Here is a 25,543-nt window from a genome sequence, read left to right as displayed (position 1 = left end):
AGGCTGCTCTCCCAGTCGACAGCACCACGTGGTTGCACCTACCGCAGCCTACCCCTTGCTCCCATGGCTCATGAAGCCTGGACAATAGTAAGGAGCACTTCAACTGTAGGCTGAGCAAGTGCAGAATGGTGGTAGAATGTGCCTTTGGACATTTAAATGCGCGCTGGTGCAGTTTACTGACTGGGTTAGACCTCAGCGAAACCAATATTCCCATTGTTATTACTGCTTGCTGTGTGCTCCACAATATCTGTGAGAGTAAGGGGGAGACATTTATGGTGGGGTGGGAGGTTGAGGCAAATCGCCTGGCCGCTGATTACGCGCAGCCAGACACCAGGGCGGTTAGAAGAGCGCAGCAGGGCGCGCTGTGCATCAGAGAAGCTTTGAAAAACAGTTTCATGAATGTTTCTCCTGTTTGTTTCTCCTTGATGAAAACCCGTCCCCTTGGTTCACTCTGCTTCCCTGTAAGCCAACCGCCCTCCCCTCTCCCCTTTGATCTCCGCTTGCGGAGGCAATAAAGTAATTGTTGTTTCTAATTCATGCATTCTTTATTAATTCGTCACACAGATGGGGGAGGATAACTGCCAAGGTAGCCCGGGAGGGGTGGGGGAGGAGGGAAGCACAGGGGCGGGGTAGTTGTAGGGGTACCCCCCTAGAATGGCATGCAGCTCATCATAAAAGCGGCATGTCTGGGGCTCTGACCCAGAGTGGCCGTTTGTGTCTCTGGTTCTTTGGTAGGATTGCCTGAGCTCCTTAAGTTTCACGCGGCACTGCTGCGTGTCCCTGTTATAACCTCTGTCCTTCATGCCCTTGGAGATTTTTTTCAAATATTCCGGCATTTCGTCTTTTGGAATGGAGTTTGGATAGCACGGCTTCGTCTCCTCATATAGCGATCAGATCCAGTACCTCCCGTTCGGTCCATGCTGGAGCTCTTTTGCGATTCTGGGATTCCATGCTCATCTGTGCTGATGAGCTCTGCTTGGTCACCAGTGCTGATGAGCTCGCCACGCTGGCCAAACAGGAAATGAAATTCAAAAGTTCGCGGGGCTTTTCCTGTCTACCTGGCCAGTGCATCTGAGTTGAGAGTGCTGTCCAGAGCAGTCACAATGGAGCACTCTGGGATAGCTCCTGGAGGCCAATACCGTTGAATTGCGTCCATACTACCCCAAATTCGACCCAGCAAGGCCAATTTCAGCGCTAATCCCCTCGTCGGGGAGGAGTACTGAAATTGATTTTAAGAGCCCTTTAAGTTGACAAAAATGGCTTTGTTGTGTGGATGGGTGCAGGGTTAAATCGATCTAATGCTGCTAAATTTGACTTCAACTCGTTGTGTAGACCAGGGCTAAGTCATAAGTGGATTTTTCCTTTCCCACCTTGAAAACGTGCCCCTTTTTCAAATCCAGATTGTAATTGCTCATTGTAGTGTGTTCCACGTATATAAATAGATTATCTACATAATAACAAATTCAAGATTATCACTGAGGATTTAATTTATTTTAGACTGCAATGCAGTGGGTTCTGGCTGGCTGCCCAAAACAGCATTAATGGGCTCTTTACAATGAATAATGGGTAACCATTTGCCTACTATGGCATATATAAAACTATAAATTAAGTAATGAATGGTCAACACTTACAGTGAGTATTGCTTTTAATATAGAAAACGGGGCTATAGTATAAAATCTGCAAGATCTTAATATTGCAGAACTTCTTTATTACTTTAAAAACAGTGCACTGCAGGCCTTCTCGGTCTTGGGTTTTTACTCACACATCATATGCTATATTGGAAGTAAAGTGCTGGATATGATCCATCTGTTTTTCCCTCTGCACCATGAGAGTCTACCATACTCAAAAATGTACTGTTTCTCTACCTACTTCCCATCTCCCTTTTCCCTATCATTGTAAGACACCCAGCATATATGCCTGATTTAGTTCTCCAAATGACTGGTAGGGGGCATGCTTATGTAATTTATTATAATAGTCTTTCCTACCTCTCCATATCTAATCAATGAACAATTGAATGCCATAGTCTGTCCTATGAAACTGGGCCCCCAAAAGAGCACTTCAGATGGTTACTGTATCATCACCCATTACTGTAGTATTCAAACATTTAGGTAAAGAAGATAACGCTGATTTGTCCCCTATAAAATTACAGAAGAATGTCTCTGGAAACTAATATATATCTATATATTCGATGTAAGTAGCTTTACAAATTGACTCCTAAAAATACAGAACACTCTAGCCTGTTGTCCAAGAGGGAAATGTAATTATCTGGGGAAAATGTGTTTTGTAGTGACTAAAGACTGTTAGTTCTGTAGCATGTGGCTTGTGAATTAACACACAACGCCAAATTCAGGGCTACTGTGAGCGGATGCCAGTGCCATTGACTTCAGTGAACTCGTATTCTCTTATAGAAGGTATACATTTGACGCATTGTTTCTTTTTTTATTTTTTGGTGGTTAACAATAGTAAATTAAGGCTGCTGTTTGCTTTATGTGTAACTTGGTACATACTTGTGTTCAGGGAAAAAATGAATTGAGAGAAAAAGTATTAAGAAAGTCTGAGGGAAGAATTCTTTAATGGTATGAGTAACTGTGTGGCTGGTTTAACACCAAAAAGCTACCTGCAGTAATAGTGAAATAGACTACATGCATTTTATGCCACCTCTGAAATCTTCACTTTAGTTTTCATGTTTTTATGACTATAATGTTTTCATTCCTGTATTTTAGCCACAAACAAGAATTTTGTTCATAATATGTTAATTGATACTTCTCCTCATCATCCTTAGAATAGTGTTGTATTTTATTAAGGGCTAAATAAATCATTTGTACAGAAATAGAAATATTGGCAATGAGTAAAGCTTGTTGGGTCCATCAAGATTCTCACTTTTTAGTACTTCCATTTTTCCCTAGGATGGCATCTAACTTGTTTCTTGCATAACTCTGTTGCTTTTGTCTCAGAAATCTTGCCTCATGGACTCTTCATCGGTGTGGAAAAATTGCTTCTTGATTCTTGTTCTGAATTTGTTTTTCTTTGTGACACATAGGATTCCTTGCCCTGTTGTTTATAGCGGCAAATAGTAAACCGCATGTATGGTGGGCCAGGTTTTCAAACATGGCTTCTAATTTTGTCTGTGCATGTCTGTGTGTACGATCTGAGCATCCTGACAGCATTTGTACACAAATTGTACAGGGCTTGGAGCACCTTTAAAAAATTTGACCCCATATATTTGTGTGTGCGTGTGTTTTGTCTAATGGATTAAATGTTCTAAAAGCCAAGATTCCTTTATTTGAAGGTGGAAAAAATTGTGCTTGCCGGGTTTGTGAGCACAAAAATGGGGGAGCAAACCTTGTGGCTTCTGTACACCTATCAAAGAGGAGAAGACCAGCAGATAACCAGTTGTAAAATCTCTGGGTACTGTAGAAGGAGCTGGTAGCAACTCCTGTAGTTAGACTGTCTAACACTTGGCATTGTAAATGATTCTTGCAGCCTTTTTTAGAGAATACATAACAACTCAGTTCTATGCAGCAGGTGTAAGACCAGGGCCAGAGAATTGTCTTTTCTTTCTCTAATGAAATTCTGTCCGGGTTTGGCTGAGAGATGTTGAAAACTGCCGTTTCTGTGCTGAGTTGCACTGTCAGCAAAATTTCGGTAGCATTCCGAAACAATAACTGAACATGAACACTGTAATGTAAATATTCATTTGTAACACGGGGACAGTGATACTGACCTTCTTTGTAAAGTGCTCTGAGAGCATTATAAAATAGCTACTGTACGCATGCAATTCATCCATCAGTCACCCCTTGCTGGTTGGGCATGGCATAGTGGCTCTCTTTGTCCTTTGGTGTGCCCTGCTCTGGCCCTGCAGTGGTCTGCCTCTTCCTGAGACTTAACCCTCCATCCAGGTCACTTTTAGTCCTATCCCTTCCAAGGAAACCCCTAGTCCAACATGCCACTGGACAGACAGCATCATGCTGGAAGTTCAGCCCAATTTAAGGCTTTTGGGCCTGTCAGCCCTTGGTTCTGGTGTCTTCGTATCCCTACCTTTGTGGGCTGGTAGGGGAAGCCAGGCCCAGCCTCTCCGCTGGGTTCCAGCCCAGTGACCCTGTATGGAAAAAGATAAGATTTGTTCATTCAGAGCCTCTGCTGTATGCCTGGGCTGCTTCCAATCATGGTCTACAACAGGGGTCTCAAACTCAAATGACCACGAGGGCCGCATGAGGACTAGTGCATTGGCCCGAGGGCCGCATCACTGACACCCACCCCTTCCTGCCCCCAGCCCCGCCCCCACTCCACCCCTTCCATGAGGCCCCGCTTCTTCCCGCCCCTTCCTGCCCCCATTCCAACCCCCTCCCTGAAGTCCTGCCCCCAGGGGGTGCAGGAGGAGTGTGATTGGGGGCTCAGGGCAGGGAGTTGAGGTGCAGGAGGTGTGCAGGGTATGGCAGGGGCTCAGGGCAGGGAATCGGGGTGTGGGGTGCAGGAGGGGGTTGGGGTGCAGGATGTGCCAGGGGCTCAGGGCAGGGAGTTGGGGTGCAGCAGGGGGTTGGGGTGCAGGGTATGGCAGGAGGCTCAGGGCAGGGAGTTGGGGTGCGGGCTTTGGCCCGGCGCTGCTTACCTAGAGCGGCTCCTGGGTGGCAGCACCACGCACCGTGGCCAGGGCAAGCTGCCTGCCTGCCATGGCCCCGCTCCAGTCCGCTCCGCTCCAGGAAGCAGCCGGAGTCCCGGGTGGGGTGGGGGTGTGAACGGCGCCATGTGCTGATCTTGCTCCTCCGGGTACCTGTCATGGCTCCCATTGGCCGCTGTTCCCCGTTCCCGGAAGCGAGAGCATGGAGCCCTCCATTTCCTCCCCCCCGGCCGCCGCCTGGGGCTGCAGGGACAGTTCCAGCTGCTTCAGGGAGAAGTGTGGCACTTGCAGCGCCACAGGGTAGGCAGAGGGGCGGGGGGAGCTTGGCGGGCCGCACGAAAGAACCCTGCGGGCCGCCACGTGTTTGAGACCCCTGGTCTACAACTAGGCCTTCCTCACAGTCTTTTCTCTCACTGACTCTTCTTCAGGACCCGACACAGAGGGGATCCAGAATAGTTGAGGAACTAAAAGGTTTACACCAGGTCTGTCTGCCCCAAAGAGGCTCTGACCTGTAGGAGTCTCTAGTTAGGCTCCAGCCTTAGCTGATCCTTCCTGCCAGACAGCTTCAAGATAGTCTCTAATTAGGCTCTGGCTCCAGCTGCCTTCCTTCATAAGGCTAGCTCAAGAAGTCTACTCCCTCTCCAAGTCAGCCATGCGTGAGCTGTCCTTTTTCTCTTTTGCCTCCGCCTACCAGCCATGACAGGTGTAGTGGGGCAAGGCTGATTGTCCCTTAGTGAACCTATGGGCTCATTAGTCCCTTCAGGCCCATCACACTCGGTATTCTTCTTATTATTATTAATGTAAGGCTAGGCCTACACCATTGTTGCTGCTGCAGCAGCAGAAAGTGCGCTAGGAATCCCAAGAGCAGGCAGCCTTTTCAGGAGTGGGTGAGAGCTGGGCTTGGCTTTCCCCTGATACCCTCAGCATCCAGCACATGGCCCATTCCCCTTCCTCTGGGGGCACTAGAGGGAGGAGACACATTTTGCCAGAGGTTTTCACAGCTATTTGGTAGACCGCTGAGGAATGTTGGGACTAAGGTATATAGGATTCTGGTCCTAGTCCTGGAATGGCATGTGCTCTAGTAGTTACAGATCCTTGCGCCACCAGTTTTCTGCCCACTAGTCTGTCGTCTTCTGTCTTATATGCACACAATCCCAATGTCTATCTTATACCGTTACAGGCTAGTATTCAAAAATGCAGCCTAATGATTTCTGCCAGTGAAACCCATCTAAATAGGGCAACTTACTGCTGAAGAAGAACCTAGCAGTCTGGACAATGAAGCCTGCTTCTATAAAATACCTCAGCTTGAGATGACACTCATTTCCTCGTTCACTTCCATCCTACCATCATTTCAATACTATCAGGTTTAAATTAGAAAGTGATTCTATTGAAATGGAAATTGATTATAGGAATATAGATTTAGCAAGCTTGGCTTGTCTGAAAGTGGCTGAATGTTGTTTTGTTTGACAGACGTTTGCATGTTTGTTTGGGGATGGGGGAAGCCGTTCGGTTTTGCAGTCTTTGATTCCAAGCCAGCATATGTAATGGAGTTTATTTGTTCAGAGCTGGGCATCAGGTGTAATAGGATTATGCATTGTGTTTATATGACCCTGGCTTTTATATCCCTCTAGCACTGCTCAGTCATTCATTTTTCTCATATAAATTAAAAGTGGAGATGGTAGATTAGATGTGCCAGGACTCATCTGTGTTATGTGAAATGTAGTGTTTCTGTCTCTTGAACTTATTGGATCATGACAGAAATATAGATGAGCAAGAGGAAAATGTTAAACTTTTATGAAAGCTTGCTTCTGTAGCAGATTGATGCCATTTTTGCTTCAATAGTAGATTACTACATCAAAGCCCCCTTTTACTATTTTTGATACTGTATTTATGTTATATTTAAAACACTCTCTCTCCCTCTGTGGTGGATCAGAGCCCCAAGTGGCGAGCTTCGAGCACAGAACAAGGCACGTTTGTTCAGGCAGCCTTTTAATAAATGCTCTTACTAGAGGCTTTTAATTGGATCTTTTATGTGGCAATGAGATGATTTCCCTTATAGGCAAGTCATGTAGCCTCCATGCAGCAAAATGGTGGGTTTTGACCATCCTTTGCAGATGGTGGCAATTATGTATTGAAAATGGTATAGGGGGCCAGGTGCTACAGCCATGTGTCCTGTGCCCAAATGTGTGTGTAAATAAAAATAGATTGTGAAGTTTTGGGGAACAGTTTCAAGCCTTCTAATTTAATTAAGTAAAAAGGATTCCTCCCCCTTTCCCGCTCCCCCCCCCCCATGTCCTGCGCTTTTTAGAGACAGTGTTTCACACATCTCCTTCTTTTTGTCCTAGTTAGGACAGTGCTGGCTCATATCCAGACTTTCAGATCTATTTTTTCCCCCCCCCCCCCTTTTTTTTTTCCCAGTCAACTAAAATCAAGGGCAATTGGCTTCATAGACTAAGCCAACCCAGACAGTTAAATAGAATTTTGTATTGATGTTGTGCATAATACGGTGGTGGTAAGCTGAGCCTGAGGCCCAGGACAAGGCCCTTGTAGCAGTGTTAACCTGCTGGTTTCCAGCCTGCCAAAAAAAGATTACAGAACAGTTGTAGCAGCAGGGGCTTCTATGAGCACAGTTTGATATTTTCTACTCCTGAGGGAATTCTGCACCAAAAAAATTAATTTTTTTGCACACAATATTTTAAAATTCTGCACATTTTATTGGTCAATAAATAAATGTGGAGGCTCCTGCATGGCATTGGGGAGCACAGGCTACTGGCTGCATGGAGGCAAGAGATGATCCTGCTGTCTCCCCTTTTGGCCCCCCGGGACAAGGATTTGGTGGTGAGGCTGCACCCAACCCTGACACAGCAGAAGGAAAGGGCTGGGCCTGCCTCAAACATCCGGAGTCCTGCCCCTCAGGTGCGCCAAGTGTGGGCAGGCAGGCTCAGCCTGGCCAGGATCCAAGTGTGGGGGGGATCCAGCTGTGGGGTGAGAGGGTTCTGGGTGGGGCAAGCTCAGTGGGGGGTTCGGGTGCAGGGGGGATCAGTATGCACAGATGCTCGTTGGGTGGGTTTTGGGTGCAGGGACAATAGGTCTCTGCATGGGGTTCAGGTGAAGGTGGTTGAGGCTCAGCAGGGGAGGTCTGAGTGTGGGGGAATGGGGCTTGGCAAGGGGGTCCAGGTGCTGGGGGGCTCATCGGGAGGGTCTGGGTGCAGGGAGGGTAGGATTCATCAGGGTGGGGGTTTGCGTGGGGGGGCTCAGCGGGGGATGGTCTGTGTACAGGAGTGGAGGTCTGGACATAGGTGGGAAGGGCTCAGCATGGGTCCAGATGCAGGGGAGTCTGGGTGTGGAGGGGTTGGGCTCGGCGGGTCCAGGTGCAGTGGTGAGACTCGGTGGGATGAGGGTTCGGCTGTGGAAGGCTTGGTGAGGAGATTCTGGGTGCAGGGGGTTGAGGGTTGGGGGGGGTCTGGGCATGGGGGTGTGTGGATGCACGGGGTTTGGGCGGACGAAGGAGCAGGAAGTGGGGGGTGAGAGGGGAACTGTGGAGCTTCCTGCAGCTGGGGGAGGTTTCAGGAGGTTTCTGGCCCCAGCTGCCCCTTGCAGAGGAAGTGGAAGTCCTGTTCTCCTCTGCCTAGCCGGGACTAGCAGATGAGCCTGGTGTAGGAGCCACTGTCCAGGGTGTCCCCAGTAAATCCCTCCCCCACCACAATGATTTACCTTTCAGCCAGCTGCTCCAGGTGCCCAAAACAACATGTCCACGCTGCTGGGGAGGTGTGTGTGACTGCTCTTATAGTTTGGCCTTTGCTTCCCTGTCAGTCATTCTTCTGTGGAGAAGCAAAGAAATCTGTGGGGGACATTAATTCTGTGTATACGCAGTGGTGCAGAATTCCACCAGGAGTAACTGCCCCCTAGATATTTGAAGCAGCCCCTGTTTACAAAGCCAGATTCTTCTGTTTGATCTCAGAGCACAAACTGCTTGCCCCAACACCTTTGCAGTTGCTAATGTTTAGCCTAGGTAAACCCTAATGCACTTAAATAAATTAATAAAGCCGCATGCTGTGGCTGCCCTGGGCATGGGTATTCCAGGAATAAAATGAAAAGCTCGATGTTCTCATGGGAAGCTAGACTCCTAGAATGCTTTTTCAGTGCTTTCAATAGCTCCATCATAATGGAACAGCCACCCTTGCTGACCCTTCAAGTCCCCAGTTTTGTGCCTGCCATCATCCTCCTGGCCCAGGAGCACTAAACAGGGCTTCCATAGGAGTACAGCAGTGCCACAGCTAAATTGGCCAGAGGGCTTCTGCTGTCCAGGGGCTGAGACTTCTGCTCCTCATGCTATCAGCCCTGGGGAATCAACTCCAAGGATTGCAGAATGCTTCCACTAGGCCCCGTGCCAACCCCATACTTATTTTTGATTATGTGTAGTTCTTAATGAATGACTGGTTGGCAACACTGCTGATTTTAAGAACAGTTTTGGTGTTAGAGCAGGATAAATGTCCTCTGGGGAGATGAGTGGTTCTGCACACCTCTTTCTTTTCCTCTCCATTTTGTGGAGAAACACTTCAGTGTAATTGCTTCATTTCAAAGTACAAATTCACATTATGATTTCCACAGCAGGGAGACTGATTATGATAACAACCATATTGCAATGTATTGGTAAACTCCACTTTTCATCTTTGTAGGAAGTAAGCAAAACAAACTATTCAAATTTCAGAAAGGGCAATTTCTGTTCTATGTAGAGTTCATAATGTAGAACCCTACCAATGTGCCAGAGTGAGGGCTGTGCCCTTAGGCTAAAAGCCCAGCTCCAATTTCCTATCCTTTGCATTTTCTATTACTTTACTCTGCCTACTTGAAGCTATAATCTTAAAGGACATTGAATCTCTCTGCTCCATGCATTTCTAAAGAGATGCTAAGTGCTTTTTACTAGTTGAATCTGATTTTCACATGAACTGTGTGTGTGTGTGTGTGTTTGTTTTGATTGAAAGGGAGAAAATACACATACATTTTTTTCTAACAGCACCCATAAGTGTCTTAGGTGATTTCTGATACAGGTAAAAGGTCTTTGCCCCAGGAACCTAGAAACTTATCTTGGACGTAACTCAATAGGAGGGGGGAACCAGATAGTAGGGAGGGGTAGAGGAGCAGCACTTATATTAAGCAGTTACTCTGTGAGGCTACTATACAGCATGATAGAACAAAACAAGTATTTTTAAAAGTTTTTTTTGGATGAGAGAAGTGAAACAAATGAATAAGCAGTAGATTTATTCACCAAGGTTCTTGTAGGCCTTGTGGAAGAAATGGTTGGGGGGGGGGGGACTTAAAAAGAGAAGATAGTATCTTTGCAGTCAAGCTCAAGAAAGGCATTCCATCTTAAGGAGTATCAAAAATAAATGCAGATAAGGTTGTAGGAGAAGTGGATAAACATATCAAAGATGGCATCATTGGTGCAGCAGAGTGGGCCGTGAAAGGGATGAATGTAACATGAAACTGTCAGATAAGTAGTGTGGGATAGAGTTAAGTGGACCTTGAAGATGATGACAATATGCTTGAACTTGATGCACTGGAGAAGGGTGAGCCAGTGGAGGAATTCAAAAGGGGGGAAGGTAATGTGGTTAGATTAGTGGTCAAGGAAGATCATCTGCATTTTGTATTGACTGGAGGGGTTATGTGGGTCTCAGTCAGCTCTAGGACCCTGCAAGGGGAGAGGGACCCAGAGACTGGGCTCCAGCCTGAACATCTACACAGCAATTTTTAGCTCTGCAGCCCAAGCCCTAAGAACCCAAGTCACTTGACCTGGACCAGGTAAGGCCATGCAGCATGTTTTTTATTCCAATGTAGATCTATCAGTGAGCCCAGAGAGAAGGTTACATTAATCAGAATGGGATACAGTAATGTCCTGGATGCACATTGGAGCCAGAAAGAGAGGGAACAAAAGAATAGATCTCAGAGATGTGTAGGAATTGTGTAAATGTATAGGGAGATGGGGTGGAAATAAAAAATTATCCTTCCATTACAGGTCTGGGTGAATAACTAGTGGTGTGTACACCAGTGAAAGAGAATGGAAGAGTGAAGAGGGTTTCAGGAGGAAGATTAGAAGATCACTTCCGAACATTTCACTAATTTCAAATGACTGTAAGAGGTGATATTGCAGGGAGAGGCTGAAATATGTTGATTGGATGGAGGAGTGATTGTTCAGGAGTCAAAGAGATAAATTTGTGAGTTGCTAGCATAGAAATTGTAGTTGAAGCTGTGTAAGCAGATAAGAACATCCACTGAGAAGGGGAGGGAGAGGAGAGGACTAGGACAGAACCCTGAGAAATCCATAAGGAAAGTGGAAATGGTGTCAAAAGAGACTGGAGAAATGGCAAGAGTAGGAGGAGGAGACCCAGAACAGGACAGTATTGTAAAAGCCATGGAAGGGCAAGATGTCAAGCAGGATCAGCAGCCCTGAAAGCAGGGGGGAGGTCCCAGGAGGGTTCTGTTCTATTCAGATTAACATACCATACCTATCACTAAGCACCTAAGTACAAGGGTGAAGGAGGCGATATTAATATTGTTGAGGAGAAGGTGATTCAATATCCTGGAGATGATGATGGAAATCATTAGAGTGCACTTAAAGGAGAGGAACTTCAAGCAATGATTGCAGATTCCTTGCTTGATGAGTTTGAAGCTGAAGGGAAGAAGGGAAATGGGGTGGCAATTGGATGGGGTTGAGCGATGTCTCTTTGAGACTGGGGGGTGGACCACAGCATGCTTGTTTTGTGAGGAAAAGGAGCCAGAGGTGAGGGAGGAGGTGAGAGTCAGAGTAAGGGAGGTCAGGTAGCAGGATGGAATGGGGATGAGGGGTAGATCAGGCAAGAAACCCCAGTATAGGTGACCGGGAGAAAAGGGAGAGTGTGTTGGGGTGGGGAAAGATGGCTATCATAGCAGATCATAGCTCTATTCTTTGAAGAAGCTGGTACGATATTGTGCAAAGAGAGGAAGATGCAAATGGAAAGGGCTTTGGAAGGAATTGAAGGTTGTAAATAAATGGGTGTTGTTCCATGGGATTCTTGTTAGGTGGGAAAGTAGAGATGTTTGGCAAGGTATTTAGCAGAAGTGGAGGAAAGGACCAAATTTTAGTTGAATAAGTGTGCACAACCTCAGGACTATCTCCAGAGAATGGGAACTGGTGCAGTGATATTTGAGATTGGAAGCTAATAATTGGGGGCTACTTTGAACTGAGGAAAAAAGTGTGGAAGAGCAAGTGGGGGGAGGAATTGACAACTCAGCTAAGGAGAGGGTGGAGAGAGTAGGGAAGAGCAGCAGAAAAGTAATGGTTGTGAAGGATTGTAGTCCACAGAATGGCCAAGTTTATGGGTAGAGGCAAAAGGTAAGTAGCTGATGATGAGGGAGATGAGATGGTTGTGAGAGAAGGGAACTTAAAAATTGCGACCATCTTTCTCTGCTGTCCTCAAACAGGTCCATAACTGATTAACAGGCCTCTGTGTGGGTTTCCTGATGCCTTGTTTGTCATTTTGCCTGTTTCTGAGGTACTGTGGGGTCAGGTGGAATCACTGTGAATGTACGATAGTGGTGGATGAAAAGACAGACAACTAGGGCTGCTGGTTTTGACAGATTAGTGAGTGGCTTGGTGACATGAAATGTAGGATAATTAAAGGGATCAAATGTAAACTGCAAAGAAGATTGGTCTGGTCAAGGACATGACATCTTAAGTGGATTTAGTATTTGGAGAGGGGCGACGGGGTGAGTAACTGTGATTGAAGTGCTGTTTGGAAATCCCATTACTCTAGATATACTATCCGTTTTAGACTAATCAAGATAGTGTAATTGAAGGGACAGAGAAGTGAAGTTGACTCATGTTTTTCAAATTGAGTACTTCAGTTTTTCAGGGCAGGGTTACTTTCAGTTGTTACAGCTGAGCTGGACAATCTTCTCTTGACACAAGTGGGTAACCTTCAATATTACTGATGGGAATCATTTCCATCAAGAAGAGCAGACCATCCTTTCTCACCACTGCCTTTAAATCAAAATGCATTAGTGCTATTGAATAAGGAACTGTCTGGAAACTTTATCCAAGTATTGTATTGAATTCCCACTTCCAAACTCCATGTTAAGCTTCGGAGTACTAGTATTCTGTCCCGGGAAATACAAACCACTAATACTAGGATACCTATATATTTTGTGTGAAATGAAAACAGGAATCTATCCTTATAATATTGCATAGTGTTCAGGATGAACTAAAGTTTACAATAAATTAAAGGGGTAATCTATTTGTGCTTGTGACTGTGAAGGGTGCAGCCTTAATTGCAGTAATTATGTGAGAATTACCATGATAAAATATTTAGGAAATGTCAGTAGTGACATTTAGGAAGTTAACTAGAGAGAACAAACCAAAAAAGCCTCATTTCACGCATGTTGAAGTTGTGATGGGCTAATCATTCATGTTCCATACAGAGTGGAATCACTTGCCTAATGTCCTTTTTTTGACTTGTATACTTTATGTAATGATGTTTGTGTGTATGTGTATATTTATATTTAAGAAATAGCTGCTTTTTGCACTGCAATTTTCACTCTGCAGCTGACAAAACAAGAATGATGGAAAAACTCTGTGTGTGGTAGCTGGGTCATGCTCTCTCCAGTAATGGTTAGAAAGTGGAAGACTGTATTCCCCAAGGGATATTGTGAGTGGGAGGCCTGGTAAAATCACTATAGCACTAAAATTTTCCATATTTTACAGCAATTTCAAAAGTAAAAGGTAATATGTGAGGAAGTTGTATCCCATCCAAAGAGAATGGTATTACCCAAACTGACATAATGGATCTGACTCTCCAGAGACAACAAAAAGGTAGCATCTGCAGTAACTTTGTGTGACTGGATTAAGGGACACCATAATGTCTGGATAGCTCTCAATTTTTCTTTCCTGTAGGTAAGTAAATATATTGTCTTTTTAAATCTGTAAATAAATGGGATAGAGTGGGCACCAGATTATTAAATTCAGAGTGAGCAGAGCTCAGCTAATAATGGTTACTAGATAACACACTACTCTACTAGTTTTGAAATTATCACAGGAAGACTGTCAATGAAACTACACTTGTCTAGTATTAGAGGGGTAGCCGTGTTAGTCTGAATCTGTAAAAAGCAACAGAGGGTCCTGTGGCACCTTTAAGTCCAACAGAAGTATTGGAGCATAAGCAAGTGTCTTGCGTCTGATGAAGTGGGCATTCACCCACGAAAGCTTATGCTCCAATACTTCTGTTAGTCTTAAAGGTGCCACAGGACCCTCTGTTTCTTTTTACACTTGTCTAAAAGCAGTACGCAACCTCAGTAGTTAGTAAGGGTTATAAAAAGCACTCATTGATGGGAATGCATTATGTACATGAAGTAGCTCACCCTGGTGTATTTGATTTGGTAGAATATATTTTTCATTGTCTGTTTCCTTTCTCCATCAGCTTTAATGACAGTGAATCATGTCCAGTTTATTATTTATTCGTATTATGGTAGTAACTACAGGCCTCAACTGAGATAAGGGCCCCACTGAGCGAGGTAGAGTACAAACACATATTAAGATTGTTTACACTAGCAGCTGGGCTATAATTCCCAGCTCGCATTAGACTTGCTTGCCTTAGACATACTCACACTAACTTTCCTTGAGCTAATGTGCTAAAAATAGTAACATTGCCATGGTAGCATGGGCAGCAGTGACCGGTGTAACGAGCTGGTTGTGCCGAGTACGTACTCAAAGGGTTTGGGTGGGTTTGTACTCAGCACAGTTAGCCTGTGCCGCCACTAATTGCTGCCCATGCCACCGTTACCATGGCTACACTGCTATTTTTAGCATGCTAGCGCTCTTCAAGCTAGTGAAGGTATGTCTAACATGAGGAATCACCCTTAGCTCTAATGTAGACATATACCTTAAGAGAAAGTCCCTACCCCAAAGAACTTAGTCTAAATAGAGAAGACAGACAAAGGCTGAAAGAAGGGGAGCATTATTATCCCTGGGTAACAGATGAGGAACAGAGTCAGTAAGTGAATGGCCTGTGGTCATGCAGGAAGACTGTGGCAGAGCCAGAAATTGAACCCTGATGTGTAAATCCCACTGCAGTTCTTTAAAATCTTTCAGAAAAAGTCTTGTGGTTACTGTTCTTGCCCTTGAAAGCTGCCTGTGGCACAAGACATCGTAAAAATGCACCTAATCTATCAACTAGCATTTATAAGGTTCTTATCACCCTGGTACTTTACCTGACCACTATATATGGATTTATAAACAGTGAGACTGCCTGGAGATATTCAGTTAGATCTGTCTAGGTTTTGAATTTTGTGATGTAATATGATTTCATTGGTCTGACAGATAGCCCCAAGAAATGCTTGACTCTTCATAAAAATTTAAAATAGCCATTTTAAAGTCCTTTAAAATATTCTTAATTTATTCAAAAATTTCAGAACATGTTCTAGTTGTCAATTAGACTTAGCTTTAAAAATGTAATATAGTGATGATTTTATTTTTGCAAAAGAGAACAAAACTAACCGTAGCTATGATGAAAAGACTATCACCTCTACTAAGCGAAATACCTCAGACCTGGGACTAGAATCCTGGTTTTACAGCTGCAACAACAAAGGCCTCTAGCTCCTGAGCTGAAAGGAGAGGTCTGTTATCCGCTTATGCTGAACTGTAACCAGCCAGTAGAGGGCAACATGCTTACACAAACATATAGTACCAAATGAAAGTCTATGACAAAAATAAATCCCATTGACGTTGTTTAGCGAGCACTGGATTTGGCCCATAACTCCCATTGACATCAGTGCAAGCTGTATTGGGCACCAAGCTATCCAAATCCAGCAATACATATGCTTAGTTACATCTTATTTGTTATATCTTCCAATTTACCAGTGCATAGGTCTTCAAGGATGTTTAGCCATATGTAAAGTTGGAAGGGGAAGTAACAAGTTGATTTTTAATTCAGGGTACTTTTAATGCATTATAATTCCAAAACATTTTGAAACAACTTCTTCACCTTTGCAGAAACAGTCTCCTTTGCCATGAGAATAAATCTAATAATTTCCAAATAAAAACAGTTTTCCATAGAGACCAGACTAGAGTTTTATAACTCAAGCTGATGGTAACAGAAGACCCCAGTCCTTCAAGGATTTATACATCCACTTAACTTTACTCACTGCAAGTAGTCAATAGGACTACTCGCAGTGTATAAAGCAAAGCAGGTGCATTAATCTTTGCAGGATTGGGGCTAAACTAAGCTGCTCCCTGTAATATGCTTAATGAAAAACCCTTTAAAAATGCAATATGCCTTTCAATGCTGAGTGTGCAGTGTCAGCACTTACTCTCTGTTCAGGCTTCTCTGTTTTAGTTCATAGTTTATGTAACCCTATATCACCCATTTACAGCGTTCCAGCATTAGTAGTGAGAGTCATATGGGATTAATGTAAATATAACTTTTCCTCAGTGTTTACAGTTTCACTCTACATCCATTTTAACATAGTTTTACACAGAGTCTTTGGCTGCGCCTCCTGATATTCCTGGGCATGTCTGAATGTATTTGAATTCCATTTTACTTTTCCACCAGTGACTCCTTATTTTCTTCCAGTGTTACTAACAAATCTAGAAAAGTGGCAGAAGAATAAGGGTATAAGTTTAGAGTCACGTAAAATGTCTCAACGGAATCTATCTCAAATGCATCACACCCTCATATTTGGAGCTGAAGTTTCTTTTTTAGATTATAGGATCATGTGCTACTGTCTTAGCCACTGGCTAGCCAGCAAGTAGTTCAAAAAGACTGTTGACCTTAGGTAGGCAATACAGAATTATTTTAGGACCTGTATCCCTTTCTCTTTCAGTTGGGTTGTGTTTGGTTGTCTAAGGGTATAATACTGTAAAGATAATGTGCTGCAGCCCTATGTGAAATGGGCTTGCCTGAGGATAAATTTAGGTCTTCACTCTGGAGTCTATCACTTTTGCAGAGTAAAGTCACTCGACATTCTATTTGGAGAGGTTAATTTAGGAAGAGTAGAATATTCTTATTTTTTCTTTGTCAGCTATGGTGGATTTTTAAACATACAATGTAAACTTTGAGTTATTTTATCAAAACATTTTATAGTAATTCACCATCAGGTGTTTGCTTTCACAGGAGAAAACATGGGTAGTCTCATTATAGTGTACAGGAAATTAATGTGTGTAACTACTCTGCATATGAAGATAAGAGCATATATTCCTCAACACTGGGACTCCCAACCTGTCAGGCACATCAGACTTTACAGAGAGGTGGGGCATGCCCATCTTTCTGGCTGCTTCTGGAGAGCTGCTGAGCCACTGCCACTGGGTATGTACTTTGGCCCTGTTTTCTTAGGCAGCTCTACTCAATGCTGTTCCTGGCACTCTTCACAGCAGCATTCTACCAGCAGAGAGCAGCACAGTACATTGCCAGCAGCTGGGGGAAGGTGAATAAGAACATGCTTTGGGGACAAAGGAGATGAACAGGCAAGAATATAAGAGAACACTGAGGGAGGTGAAGGTGAGAAAGGGAAACACAAAAATAAGAGAATTGGGTGCAGAAAACTGAGTGAAAGGTAGAGGAGATGTATGTTGGACAGGGAAGAAACTAGGTAAAGAAAACAAACGGGTGATGCTAGAAAGCAAAATCAGGAAGAAAAAGAAATGATGGAAAATGTATCCAGGCTGGGGAGGGAGAAAGAGAATGGACTTAACAGTGAGACTGCAGCATCCACACCTGCCAGGTCTTGGCATGAAGGGGAAATGGGGAGGGACCCTCAGATCCTGATCCATTAAAGCAGGATGTGCTCCAACCCAAAAGGTTTAGTTGCTATTATTTTAATATTCTCTTTTCTTCTATGGTCTTAATAGACTTTATTGTGATTCAGAAGAATTATCCTTGTATCTGATGATGATGATTATTGATCCTGTAATTAATATAGATGAGGAAAACATACTATTCAGAGGGTCTTTTTCAGAATGCTACTCTTGGCAAGCATTGTTCCCTGTGTAAATGGATTTGCCAAGGTGTGAAGTTGTGCCCTATTTGTCCTGATCTTTTTGATCTTTATAAAAATCAACTCTTCCCAGGATTTAATAGTTTAGTCATACTTTGTATTAATTAAACAAAGTGATCAGATACACTTCAGTCACAGGATAAGGGACTCCAAGCTTCTAACTTCACCAATGTAACCTAGCAATGCAAAGCAGTATAAATTTTGAGTGAGTGGAGTACCTATAGCAGGCAAGAACTGAGGGGAAAAGGTTGTCACTAAATCTTCTGTTGTATGTGTTGTGTTTTTTTTTTTTTTTTTTTTTTTTAATAAAACCAGCACATTCTTTATAAGAACCTATATTCCTAGGAATTTCCTGGGCTACTAGTTAGATGCTGAATTCAAATGATTGATTTGTTTTTATTCATCTAGTAATATCTGCCCTAAATTTTGTAAAATTTTAATGTACCATGTAAAATCCCTGACTTTCAAATATAGCTTCAGGTTCACTTCAATTTTCTGAAATCGTAAAGAAATTCATTTAATTGCATATGGAAATAGGGGAAAATAAGAAACTAACTACATGGCTATGCAGGTAACTTTTACTGTTGTATGCTTACCTTGTAGTTTTGGTTGCAGTAATTAGTGTACAGAAAGCTGGAAAGATGCCTGCAATTCCAAAATGAACTCAGTATAGCTCTCTCCTTCCCCTCCCTTTCTCCTTTGGCACCGCCCCTTTAGCTAGAAGCAAGACAGCTGTGTTTGATCATAAACCACTTACAACTCCAGGCATAGTGGATGGGGAAACTTTAGCGTGAAGTACAGCATCAATTTGTCTCGGGTTTTTTTCCCCCTTTAAGACCTTAGGAGTATTTTGATTGTGTTCTCGCTGTGAATTCATCTGAAACTCACCAAATAGTTGCCAGGATATTAAACTCCAATGGGAGATGCCCTCAAATCTAGCTGGGGAAAGGGCAGTATAAAACTAGAGGCAGAGCTGAAACATAGGTTTCACATGGACTTGGGCATTTTTAGTATCCAGGAGATCATTACTGACTGTTTGCATTCTCTGTGACCCTGCACTCTGCAGCTTTAATGAGTCTCTTGCAGAAATGGATTGTTTGTGAAATGAAAACCAATTTGGCTCCTTTAGCAGACCTTGCATCATTAATTTAGATTCTATAAATGTTAAGTTAAAATGGCTGTCTAGAGCAAAATGTGCAAGACAGAAAAATCTTGGAGAAGAAGGGAGTGTTGAATCTATTGAGCAAAGCTTGGAACCATTAAAATCTGTAGAAATAGCCAAGCCCTGAAAAGTCTAATCATGAATTCTGGAGTTGCTATGAAATATGGAAATGACTCCTCTGCGGAGCTGAGCGAGGTAAGCAGTTTCAATATCTTTGTTTTTTAAATTTTTTTAATGCTTTTGTTTTTTAAATATAGTATTAGTCTCTTTTTGGTTTTCAGTCTGCAGGCACTTCAATTAAAGATTAATAGAGTGTATTCTTGTTCTAACTTGCAGTGCTAGTCAGGAAATGACCTGAACTTGCTTCAGTCAGAAATAAGTGGTAAAAGGCAAATGGTTATAACTGTGCAGAGACCTTTTTTTATGTCGTCCTGCAGCAAGGATTCTCCCACCTTCCCGAGTGCTGCATTTATACACCGCATTCCTCTTTGCAGTAGGTAAAATACACAGTGATCCCAATTGAGATTAAGCAGATGGTTACTAAATTGGAGAGGAGGGTGGAAAACAAACAGCATTATTAAGCCAACAACTTTGGGAGAATCACATGATGTATTTGATTATGTTCAGCCAAGGTAATGCTGTTTCTTCAGATTAGATGAATATTATTTTAGTTGGTGGAAGGGAGAGGAAATAAGCTACTGAGACTTTTACTTCTTGCAGCATAGGGTGAAAAACTGTTGTATTTATTACTTACTGTTGTAGGTATGTCTGTTTCTTTTATGCTCTGACATCATTGTTTTTTAAGCAGATTTGAAATTAAAGCCACATCAAGTATTCTGCAAATATTTAAACAGTTGTTCTAAGCTGCATATTTTATGGTTATTGAAATGCCTTGGGCATATCATTCGGGTAGCTTTGATTGGACTGAAAATAGCTGATATTGGTCACAACATACAGCCCACAGCATCTTATTGGGGTTAAAACATGGTTTTAATGTTCCACAAAATATATTGTCTTGGTTTAAAAAATCCTTTTTCCTCTTTTGACACACATTTTATGTGCCATGCAGTTTATTTCTTTTATACTGTGTCTCATGAAAAGCATCATATAATGTTTCACAGAAGGAAGGAGACAAAAGAGTAAATGGTTTAGAGAGTTAGGTATGATCGCTGTCATATAGCTAGGAAAAAAACTATATACCAAGATAAAGAGTGGAAATATAAAATAAATAAGGAAACAAATAGGCATTCTAGCAGACCAGTGAGGGGCAATGGAACACTGTGGAAAGGGCACAAGTGAGGAGTGAGGGTCCATATCCGTGCAGAATCCTGCAGTTCAGTATAGGAACCAGTACAGTATTTTTATTTAAATTTTCTTCCATAATAAAAGTGCTGCGTGTATATTTAATAGTAATTTAAATAATAGGAGTTCCATTTCATTAACTGTGTGTGGATCTTGCAAAAGGGAACTTAAGAACGAAGGTTTTGTCAACTCAGCATAAACACTAAAGATCCCTGGATGCTTTTTGTAGAATGGGAGACTGCCCTGGTGTCCTTGGCCAATACTAACCCCCTTCTTCTAGCTTTTATGCAGTGAGTACTATATGCTTGCTGGTTGATGGAGTCCATCCCAGGATATTTTGTGTGTGTGTGTGTGTGTGTGTGTGTGTGTGTGTGTGTGTGTGTGTAGGGAGGAGTAATTTATTTTTATGTGTTATATAGCTTTGGGATGAAGTATAAGTTTGATTGCTTTAGTAAATGAGATCCTATTCTTTTTACATTACCTGTGTTCGTGCAACATCAGTTTGATTAGCACTTCACCTCTGACCATTCTACTTCTAAATAGGATGGTGCAGTTCTGAAAGCTAGTCGTATTCCCACTGAAGTCAAGGTGAGTGTTGCCATTGACATCAATGGGAGCAAGATTATGTCCTTCTTGTTCGCTTTTCAACCTAGTTCAGCAAAATCTCAAATGTCTCCCAACTTTTGTGTATATTTTGGTTTTATGCCTGTTTCAAAAGTAAAAGTTTCAAACCAGTGCAGTGTCTTGGGAGGGTGATGCTAGGACAGTCATCCAGAGCAGACAATATTTAACAATAGCATTTTCGTCTTGGTGTATTGCTTTGGAATGTTATTACAGGTTAAGAGTTCATTTTAATCAGTCACTGGGCGGGACTTTAAGACATATTAAGATAGTTCTTCTAGTCTTGTATTCAGTGATTTCACCTGGAATTTTAACACAGGAGGCCCTCCCACTCCAAATACCTGCAATGGGAGGAAATATCGAGGGAATTCTGTGATCTTTCACCCTGGGAATTTTTTTTTTTTATTTTAGCTGTCCCCTATGCATTGATGGAATTGATTACATTTGTGTTCTGGAGCTACTGAGACAAAGTTTGGTTGCTCACCTCTAAATTTAAGTGACACACACAGCTCTTTTCTTCCCAGTAGGTTTTATATGAACAATAGGGCCTCCAAGGCTATCTTTTTCTTTTGGCTCCCTCTTCCCAGTTCTCCTCACCATGTGTGAAATATTAATTTTTGTTTGCAGTACTTGAAAGATGTAAAGTGCTGTGTAAGTGCTGTTTGTATCTTTGGTTTGTGTCCATATTTTGTATCTATTCTTTTGGTCTTCCTGTCTCTCTTTTTTTATTCTCTTCTGGCTTTCCTTCCTGATTATGGCTTTTGTTTTTACCCATTGTTTTTGCCCACAGTCGTTTAGAGAAAATGGCTGCACTGGAAATTTTCCTAGGATCATACAGTTTTAATGAGTTTTTTGCTCTGTGACCATCTCCCTACTGGCACTATCTAGTGCATCTGGTTTGGTGAAAAATATGGCAGAAGGCCAGTAATACACATAATTATTTAGGGAAGTTATATCCTCACTTCAATGTACAAAATTCCAACTGTGGAACTGCCATTATTAGTACTAGTGGATAATGTAGAAATCTCTGAACATATAGTGTGTGTGTGTGTGTGTGTGTGTGTGTGTGTGAAAGAAATTAATACACACCTTTCTGTGTGTCAGTTGCACAAAATAGAAGGTAAAAATTAAACACTATCCATACAGTTGGCAAGAGGTGTTTTTCTGAGATTTATGTCAGTATTAGGAAAAACTGACAAAAATCTACCTCCTCCCCCACCATGGATGCAAAAGTGTGTGTGTTTTGCTTTTGATTTGCAAATAGTATGCTGAGCTAATCTCTGATTTTTATTGTAAAAGTAAACAAAATCTTGATATCTAGTTGGTATGTCCTTTTCCTTTGTTAGCCTTTTTCCCCCAATGAAGTTCACACATACAGCAAGGAAAACTGATTTCCATGGTAAGCCAGTCATGTTCCCATCAGAGCCGTATGATTTCAGTGATTGCTGAACTCCAGAGGTGAAGTTGTCAATATTGGTGCATATATCAGCAGCTTCTCTGGTTGACCCTCTTCCTCTACTCTCCCACCAAAAAAGAGATTGGAGCAGGGCGGGGGCGGGGAGGGGGGGAAGAGACATTAGGAGAGGTTGGTCTGAAAAATCTGGAAGTTGCTGATAGTAACGTTGCTGCCACTCCTCAGAATGTAAGATAGGCTTTGTTAACGTTGTAAATAATTCATAAGGTCCAACAAGGCCTGGTTGTAGTATTGTGAAACAGGCTAGCTGCTGCCAGTGCTGTGGTGTGAAGCATTATTTGGAGAGATTTCACTTTGAGATTTGATCAGTTGGGGGATAGGACACCCAGAATTAAATAATCACTATTCAGATCCATGTGTTTAGGCCAATGGTACCATTAACTATTGAGTAACTATACAATGTGTTCTTAAAAGCTGACATCACGAATACCACTTAAGCAGTTTGTTACAGGCAACCAATTAAGTGCAGAAAAATTATTTGCAGTTACAAAGGTAACTGACCCACCCTCCCCCTCAGGTTTTCACAGTGTTCAAAGTGGGGCTGTACTTCAGAATGTTCCCACTTTTTTGCAGAATACATGGATGAATGTGCACAGTGAGGTTTTCCTATTACATAGTCCATTTCCATATACGTATATGAAGGTGGTGGTTCTTTATGCATGTGCTTAATTTTACTTCCCGCTGAGTAGTCTACAATGTGGCTATTCGTAGTAGTAAAGTTAAGCATGCACATAAGTGTTTGCAGGATTCTGTCTTTGGTTATACACAAATGATTCCCGTCAAAGTCAGTGGAAACTGTGCGCATCTGCCAAGGGCAGAATTGGGCCCCAAGAGAGGTTTCTGCAGACTCAGGGCTGGTATCTCATTTTTGCAAAACATTCATTTTTTAAAATGTGGTTGGTTTGTTTTATGTGGCCATTTCCTTTTGCCATTTGCTCTGTAAGCTGCAATGGGGACATCATTTCTCTAATGGGTATGTTCTTTCCAAAGCACCAAATTTAAAAAAAAAATCCCTTCTTCTGAGGTACATAATTTCTTTCCTTTGCTTTTCATTATCTCTGCCTAGATTTCCGCATTTCAGAAAATTAAGGTTGCTGCTTGCATTCTTGGATACAGTTGTCCATTCTTTAACCACTTACAATGCCAGGAACAAACTACTTGATTTATGTACTCCTTTTAAAGGAGAGAGAGAAATTTCACCAAAGTGGTGTTTGAATACTATGCCCCGCCAAGGGATTTTTTTTTTACTATTATTATTTTTGGTGGGAGGAGGTAGAGGAGTGAGGTCTCTGGAGGAGAACAGCGCATGGGAAGAAGGATGACAAAATTCTATACATAGTACAAGATACGAAGAATGAAAGGGACACTACCAAGTTTGAGAGGGGTGAAACAGGAACCCATGACATAGTGATGTCCTTCAGAATTTCACATTTGTATTTCCACCTCACCACCACTACCCTGATTACTCCTGCTTCAAGAAAATAACGAAGAAGAGTAACAAAATGCAAAGGATGAGGCTGCTCGAGTCATAAATGCAACCCAATACAAAGACATTGCTGTGTTGGGTCAGAGAGTGGGGCAGATACAAATGAGGGAGCCTGACGTGGATACAAGCCCCATTGGCAAATACAGCATTGACAATTCCCACCCTGCTGTATTTTCTGTAAGTTTTCTGTTCTTTTTAGGATATGATTCTGCTTGCGCTAGTGCTGTAATGTACGTGTGGGGAACTGGGAACAGGTTTGTACGTTGGAAATAAATCTTACGGCCTTATTTTTGCCTTCTGAGTTTTGAAATCTTGAGTTTGGCAGTCTTACTCTCGGACAGTCAGAAAGCGGTCTGAATCCATCACTGGTCAGGCTGTAATGGGGTTGTTGCAGTGACACAGTACTCCTTTACAGGCATAGTGACCTCATCTCACATTGGTATCCCCCTCTCACTCCACTGTCTAGTGTTACAAGACATGTGCCTGACCTCCGGTAAAAAAAAACAGTATTAAAGATGTACAGAGATTGCTATTAAAAGACAACATATACTGAATATTGATATATAGAAGAGATCACAGTTTCCCCCTATACATAGAAGATAAGTGTTCTGGTACTCTTTGATAAATTGGTGATAACTGTATTTATACAAGTTGAAAAGACCTTAATTTTTTGTTGTTTATAAATGACAGTCCACTGTTGGGCAGACCTGGCCCTTTTTGAGAATACTTTAAGCACTGAAGAATAGATGCATAACTGACCCTTAAGGTAATTATAAACAGCTCATATGTTTCATATCTATCAAAGCTAAAATGCACTGGTTTATTGACTGTTAGAATGACGTTACATTGCATGTCGTGTAAAAACGACTTTCTCACAGCAGAAAGTACTCACCAAACTTTAGAGCATCGTTTCTGTGGGTCTGGTCTGTGTACCTTTGGTTCTCCTTGATCTACAGTATACACTAACATGGGGGTACAGATTTTATTCAGATAATCAGGAGTTCAGATATTCAAGAGAGCAGGAGCAGCAGTACAGGGAGCCCTCCCCAGCTCTGCTGTCGCAGGAGGAAGGGAGGAGGATCATGACAGCAGGGCTGCAGCAGGCTTCCTGCACTGCTGCTCCTGCCCTCTTGAATATCTGAACTCTTGATTATCTGAATAAAATCTGTACCCCCATGTTAGTGTATAGGTGCCAAGGGTGGAGGTTGGGGAGATTACAGTCCTGGCAAGGCAGAGCAGAGACCTGTGGCCAGGACTCTGCTCTGCCCTGCCAGGACTGTAGAGACCAGTGGCCAGGACTCTGCTCTGTCCTGCCAGGACTGCAGTCTTACCTGCACCTGACTCCTGCAGGATTGGGTGTCACCAGCCCTGCAGCAGTGCAGGGAGCACATAGGGCATGTCTGCACCTGGATAAAAGACCCATGGCTGGTCCGGGTCAGCTGACTCAGGCTGCAGTGCTAAAAATTGGTGTGTAGATGGTCTCACTCAGGCTGGAGCCTCACAGGGTCTCACACCTCAGGCTCCAGACTGAGCTCAAATGTCTACATGGCAATTTTTCACTCCTGGAGCCCTGAGAGTCAGCTGACCCAGGTGGGCAAGCCACTGGGTAGACATATCCTCAGACTCATAGACTTTAAGGTCAGAAGGGACCATTATGATCATCTGGTCTGACCCCCTGCATGCTGCAGGCCACAAAACCGTCCCTACCCCTTCCCTGGACTCTGCTGTTGAAGTCCCCAATCCTGTGTTTTAGTGACTTCAATTGGCAGAGACCCTCCTGACAGTCCCATGATAGCAGGGCTGTAGGTGGCTCCATGCACCACCGTAGGAGCCATTCAGCAGCAGGGTGGCCTCCCT

At 43.0% G+C, this 25,543-nt stretch overlaps 1 protein-coding gene across 3 annotated transcripts in view; it reads left to right on the top strand.

Annotated features, from left to right (window-relative positions):
• MCC (MCC regulator of WNT signaling pathway) overlaps positions 1-25,543 on the top strand; it is a 321,315-nt gene that overhangs the window by 81,152 nt on the left and 214,620 nt on the right. The window contains exon 1 of one of the 3 annotated variants that reach the window (XM_034773022.1): positions 18,388-18,998. The exons of the other annotated variants lie outside the window; for them this stretch is intronic. Coding sequence (XP_034628913.1) covers positions 18,942-18,998 — 57 coding nt within the window. The 5' untranslated portion in view covers positions 18,388-18,941. Of the gene's footprint in view, positions 1-18,387; positions 18,999-25,543 lie in introns of those variants that run through there. 3 annotated transcript variants of the gene reach the window in all.

Source organism: Trachemys scripta, chromosome 6 (assembly GCF_013100865.1).
Source record: "Trachemys scripta elegans isolate TJP31775 chromosome 6, CAS_Tse_1.0, whole genome shotgun sequence".
Taxonomy (NCBI): Eukaryota; Metazoa; Chordata; order Testudines; family Emydidae; genus Trachemys; species Trachemys scripta.
Note: the sequence above shows the minus strand (reverse complement) of the source record. Positions and strands in the feature narration are given on the sequence as shown.